The sequence below is a fragment of the Triticum aestivum genome, chromosome 4A, assembly GCF_018294505.1.
Source record: "Triticum aestivum cultivar Chinese Spring chromosome 4A, IWGSC CS RefSeq v2.1, whole genome shotgun sequence".
NCBI lineage: Eukaryota > Viridiplantae > Streptophyta > Magnoliopsida > Poales > Poaceae > Triticum > Triticum aestivum.
In genome coordinates, this window is record NC_057803.1 from 592,018,189 (window position 1) to 592,024,232 (window position 6,044).

Consider the following 6,044-nt stretch of genomic DNA (forward strand, 5'->3'; position numbering starts at 1 on the left):
TCTTCACTCGAAGCCTCGATCCATTCGGGGGCTAATGATGGGGTTGTGTACCTAGGGTAGGATCATGGACCTGATCCAAGTAACTTACCCTAGGACATCCTTAGAAGAGGTCGCCTTCCAGTCGACCAACGAGGATTCACTCGACTGGCCTGAAGGACTCGACCACGAAGACTCACTCGACCACCAGGAGGTCAAGAGGCACTCTGCACTGCAACGGCCTGTAATCAAGTAGACTTTATGATAGTAAAGGCACTTTATGTGGGGCGTTACCAGTAACGCCCCAGACTTAACTCACCTTAAACCCTCTCCTGCGTGGGCTGGCTAGGGTCTTGGCGCACTCTATATAAGCCACCCTCCTCCACAGGCAGAGGGGTTCGGCACCTTGTAATTCATACATTCATAATCCACTCGACCGCCTCCGGGCTCCGAGACGTAGGGCTGTTACTTCTTCCGAGAAGGGCCTGAACTCGTACATCCTTTGTGCTTACAACCTCTCCATAGCTAGGACCTTGCCTCTCCATACCTACCCCCCACTCTACTGTCAGGCTTAGAACCACGACATGCTAGGCTCGTCAAGTCAACATAAGTGTATTGCGTGTGTAAATCTGGCTTACACCGTTTGTATTCGAACGTTAGAATCTATCACACCCGATCATCACGTGGTGCTTCGAAACAACGAACCTTCGCAACGGTGCACAGTTAGGGGGGAACACTTTCTTGAAATTATTACGAGGGATCATCTTATTTAAGCTATCGTCGTTCTAAGCAAATAAGATGTAAAACATGATAAACATCACATGCAATCAAATAGTGACATGATATGGCCAATATCATTTGCTCCTTTTGATCTCCATCTTCGGGGCTCCATGATCATCGTTGTCACCGGCATGACACCATGATCTCCATCATCATGATCTCCATCACCGTGTCTTCTTGAAGTTGTCTCGTCATCTATTACTTCTACTACTATGGCTAACGCTTTAGCAATAAAGTAAAGTAATTACATGACGTTTATGTTGACACGCAGGTCATAAATAAATAAAGACAACTCCTATGGCTCCTGGCGGTTGTCATACTCATCGACATGCAAGTCGTGATTCCTATTACAAGAACATGATCAATCTCATACATCACATATATCATTCATCACATCCTTTTGGCCATATCACATCACACGGCACATGCTGCAAAAACAAGTTAGACGTCCTCTAATTGTTGTTGCAAGTTTTTACGTGGCTGCTATAGGTTTCTAGCAAGAACGTTTCTTACCTACGCCAAAACCACAACGTGATATGCCAATTTTTATTTACCCTTCATAAGGACCCTTATCATCAAATCCGATCCGACTAAAATGGGAGAGACAGACACCCGCCAGCCACCTTATGCAACTAGTGCATGTCAATCAGTGGAACCAGTCTCACGTAAGCATACGTGTAAGGTCGGTCCGGGCTGCTTCATCCCACGATGCCGCCGAATCAGGATAAGACTAGTAACGGCAAGCAAATTGACAATATCGATGCCCACAACTACTTTATGTTTTACTCGTGCATAAAAACTACGCATAGACCTAGCTCATGATGCCACTGTTGGGGAACATAGCAGAATTTTAAAATTTTCTACGCATCACCAAGATCAATCTATGGAGTCATCTAGCAACGAGGGAGATAGGAGTGCATCTACATACCCTTGTAGATCGCGCGCGGAAGCGTTCAAGAGAACGGGGTTGATGGAGTCGTACTCGTCGTGATCCAAATCACCGATGACCTAGCGCCGAACGGATGACACCTCCGCGTTCAACACACGTACGGTTGGGAAAACGTCTCCTCCAACTTGATCCAGCAAGGAGGAAGGAGAGGTTGATGGAGATCCAGCAGTACGACAGCGTGGTGGTGGAAACTACGGCGATCTCGGCAGGGCTTCGCCAAGCACAGGGAGATGGAGGAGTGTCACGGGAGGGAGAGGGAGAGGCCAGGGGCTAGGGTGCGGCTGCCCTCCCTCCCCCCCCCCCCACTATTTATAGGATCCCTAGGGGGGCGCCGGCCCTAGGAGATGCCATCTCCAAGGGGGGGCGGCGGCCAAGGGGGTGGCTTTCCCCCAAGGCAAGTGGGGCGCCCCCCACCCCTAGGGTTTCCAACCCTAGGCGCAGGGGGAGGCCCATGGGGGGTGCGCACCAGCCCACTAGGGGCTGGTTCCCCTCCCACTTAAGCCCATGGGGCCTTCCGGGATAGGTGGCCCCACCCGGTGGACCCCCGGGACCCTTCTGGTGGTCCCGGTACAATACCGATTACCCCTGAAACTTTCCCGATGGCCGAAACTTGACTTCCTATATATAAATCTTCACCTCCGGACCATTCCGGAACTCCTCGTGACGTCTGGGATCTCATCCGAGACTCTGAACAACTTTCGGGTTACCGTATACTAATATCTCAACAATCCTAGTGTCACCTAACCTTAAGTGTGTAGACCCTACGGGTTCGGGAGACACGCAGACATGACCGAGACGACTCTCCAGTCAATAACCAACAGCGGGATCTGGATACCCATGTTGGCTCCCACATGCTCCTCGATGATCTCATCAGATGAACCATGATGTCGAGGATTCAATCAATCCGTATACAATTCGCTTTGTCAATCGGTACGTTACTTGCCCGAGACTCGATCGTCGGTATCCCAATACCTCGTTCAATCTCGTTACCGACAAGTCACTTTACTCGTACCGTAATGCATGATCCCGTGATCAACCACTTGGTCACATTGAGCTCATTATGATGATGCATTACCGAGTGGGCCCAGAGATACCTCTCCGTCATACGGAGTGACAAATCCCAGTCTCAATTCGTGCCAACCCAATAGACACTTTCGGAGATACCTGTAATGTACCTTTATAGTCACACAGTTACGTTGTGATATTTGGCACACCCAAAGCACTCCTACGGTATCCGGGAGTTGCACAATCTCATGGTCTAAGGAAATGATACTTGACATTCGAAAAAGCTACAACAAACGAACTACACGATCTTTCAGCTATGCTTAGGATTGGGTCTTGTCCATCACATCATTCTCCTAATGATGTGATCCCGTTATCAATGACATCCAATGTCCATAGTCAGGAAACTGTGACTATCTTTTGATCAACGAGCTAGTCAACCAGAGGCTCACTAGGGACGTGTTGTGATCTATGTATTCACACATGTATTATGATTTCCGGATAACACAATTATAGCATGAACAATAGACAATTATCATGAACAAAGAAATATAATAATAACTATTTTATTATTGCCTCTAGAGCATATTTCCAACATGAGAGAGGGGACCAAGTGTTTTGAGATTTTCCTTTTCGTCATACACGTCAAAAAGTAGACAAAACCTTCCTTTTACACATGTGTCTAGGCCCACTAGGCAGCAAATATAGTTGGCTAGACACATGCAAAGATAAAAATATAAGATGGACACTATATGATCCGAGGGTATCACAAGACTGGTCAGCCAGTATTTGCTCGATAGACGCGTGCAAGCATAAACCATTGGACTATCGAGTGATCGCAAAGGGTGGACCAACCTTTAGCCAGCTATCAGCTGAATACGTCCAAATGTATCGGTTGGGCAGAAGCGTGTAAAAATAAATCATGAAATGAATTGTATGTGATCTGAGGGTATCATATAACTAAACAACTGGCCAGCAAATATGTGTTGACCAAACGAGCATCCAAAAAACATTTGCTGACGGGCATGAACATAAATTATAGGATGATCTATATACGACCTAAATGGTATCACAAGATTAAAACCCCGCTACCCATTAAATGTGCACCCTATATATATGCGTCAAAATTTAATGGCTAAACGTGTGCGGAATGATCGGTCGGCAATTTTCAACCCAGCAATGAATGGTTTATATGTGATTTAAAGATATCGCAAAAGTGAAGTATTGGGCAGCGAATATTTACGGTTAGACGCGTTTAAATTAAATTTCTCCCTTGTATTCATATTAATTGTCGATGATTTAATACAAAGGGAGTATTATATATTATATTCTTTAATGGGATTAAATTATTGTAGGCTGGAAATGTGGTGCATGCATACTCTGGCTAGACCAAACATGAGCCGCCCACTGCTCTTCACGCACGCATCACTAAGCTTTCCGGCCCCCATACGGCGCCAACGCGTGCGAACGTCTTACCCGTGATGTGTCACTGACCTGTGGGGCCGAGCGGTCCCCTGGTTTACATGTCAGTGAGCGATATAGGATGTTTAGGCGTCGAAGTCCATGTGACTCGGCACGTTCATCCGCGAAACTGACACTGTATATATTCCCCGCCGACCGCCGGCGACGGCGACTGCGATTGTTCCGGCGGAGGTGGAGGCACTAAGTGGGGAGATGGGGAGGAGATTGGCGGTGTCGGAGGCGGTCCAGGGGTCTTCGTCCTCGGCCCCGGCGGCGGCCGCCACGGGAGCCCAGGAGTCGCAGACGCAGATGGCCGTGGTCGTGCCGCCTCGGAATCTGCCTCCGGCGTCGAGCAAGTCGACGGAGTTCCCTGCGCGGCCGGGGTACGGGACGGCCGGCAAGAGGTGCCGGGTGCGCGCCAACCATCTCCTCGTGCAGGTCGCCGACAAAGAGATCTACCACTACGATGTACGTAATGTGTCTCTGCTTTCGCTCACGTGGTACTCTTCTTTTGGAAAGGAAAGACCTCTCTCTAAATTGTTGGGTCAAACCTTGTCTCCGAGGCATGGCTACAGCGGCAGCAACAGCTTGCATGCAACGGCAGTAGTAGTTGTTACTCAGCTATGAAGTGATAGAAGATAGTAGTAGCTGCATGTCGGCAGCATGCAGCACCAGCGGCAGTAGTAAAATTGCTTACCTAAGAAGTAAATAAGCGGTTCGGCAGGTCGGCAACACTTGCGTTGCTTAGTAGTTAAGGTAAACTAGGTAGCTAATGTTGAGCTGTACCTAGTGTCTAGGCTGGTACACGTATGTGATGAGGTGGGCAGGAGTAGAAATATCTCAGCTGCCATAGTCGGTTGAATCACCTATAAAAGGACATGAGTCCCTCGGTTGTAACTAAGGCCATTCAGATTCAATACAAGGCATTTCCTCCTTCTAGTACCACTGTGTATGCTCCAAGCCTCAAGTGTTGTGTACTACTACTGCTGCTGCTACTACGTGTGTGTGAGATACACTAGTGAGTGTGTAAGTAGTACGTGTGTGTGCTCATCCGCCGGTCATCTATCAGTGTATTCGAGTGCTAGCGAGTAGTTCTGGGCTAACAATTGGCATCAGAGCCTCTGGTTGTGGTAGCCATGGCCGGTGGTAAAGGAGTTCAGCAGCGCACCACCTCGGGTGGTTCCCAGGCGCGGCCATCACAGGACGGCTCCCAGTCGCCGGCTCCGGAGGAGCGGCGAGGGCGCAGCCGCTCCAGGCGCGGCCATCGCGGTGAGGTCGTGGTTAGGGAGATCGTGCGTGAGACCGCGGTCAGTGGTAGCGTACCCATCACCTTCCCGATGCTCACGCGCTCGAACTACAGCGAGTGGGCGTTGATCATGGAGTGCAACCTCCATGCAGCGAGCCTCTGGGCTCCCATGGAGGACGACCTGATCGAGAGAAAGGAGGACAGGAAAGCCGTGGCAGCACTCATGCGCGCCACGCCACTGGAGATGCACGGCATGCTCGCGGCGAAGGCAAGCGCCAAGGAGGCGTGGGAAGCCATCCGTACCCAGCGCCTCGGCAGCAACCGCGTGCGCGAGGCGAACGCGCAGAAGCTGCGGGCGGACTTCGAGAACATCGCCTTCAAGGAGGGCGAGCTCGTCGACGACTTCGCCATGCGGATCTCCAGCCTTGCGTCACTGCTCCGCGCGCTCGGCGACACCATGGACGACGCGAGAGTCGTGCGGAAATTTCTCCGCGTCGTGCCATCTCGCTTCGCTCAGGTAGCGGTCTCCATCGAGACCTTGCTTGACCTGAGTGAGCTCTCCATCGAGGAGCTCACGGGCCGGTTGCGGGTGGTCGAGCACCGCCTTGACGACGGCCGCGAGAGCTTTGG

General features: G+C 50.4%; 1 protein-coding gene across 1 annotated transcript; it reads left to right on the forward strand.

The window, feature by feature from the left end:
* The first annotated feature begins 4,255 nt into the window (after positions 1–4,255).
* LOC123083967 (protein argonaute 12-like) lies at positions 4,256–4,795 on the forward strand. Its single transcript, XM_044505806.1, has one exon. It carries the CDS (start codon positions 4,382–4,384, stop codon positions 4,793–4,795), a length of 414 nt encoding a protein of 137 aa, XP_044361741.1. The 5' UTR covers positions 4,256–4,381.
* Positions 4,796–6,044: the final 1,249 nt, after the last annotated feature.

Coding starts and splice junctions, on each gene's coding strand:
- LOC123083967 (XM_044505806.1), top strand. CDS start 4,382: ATGGGGAGGAGATTGGCGGTGTCGGAGGCGGTCCAGGGGTCTTCGTCC.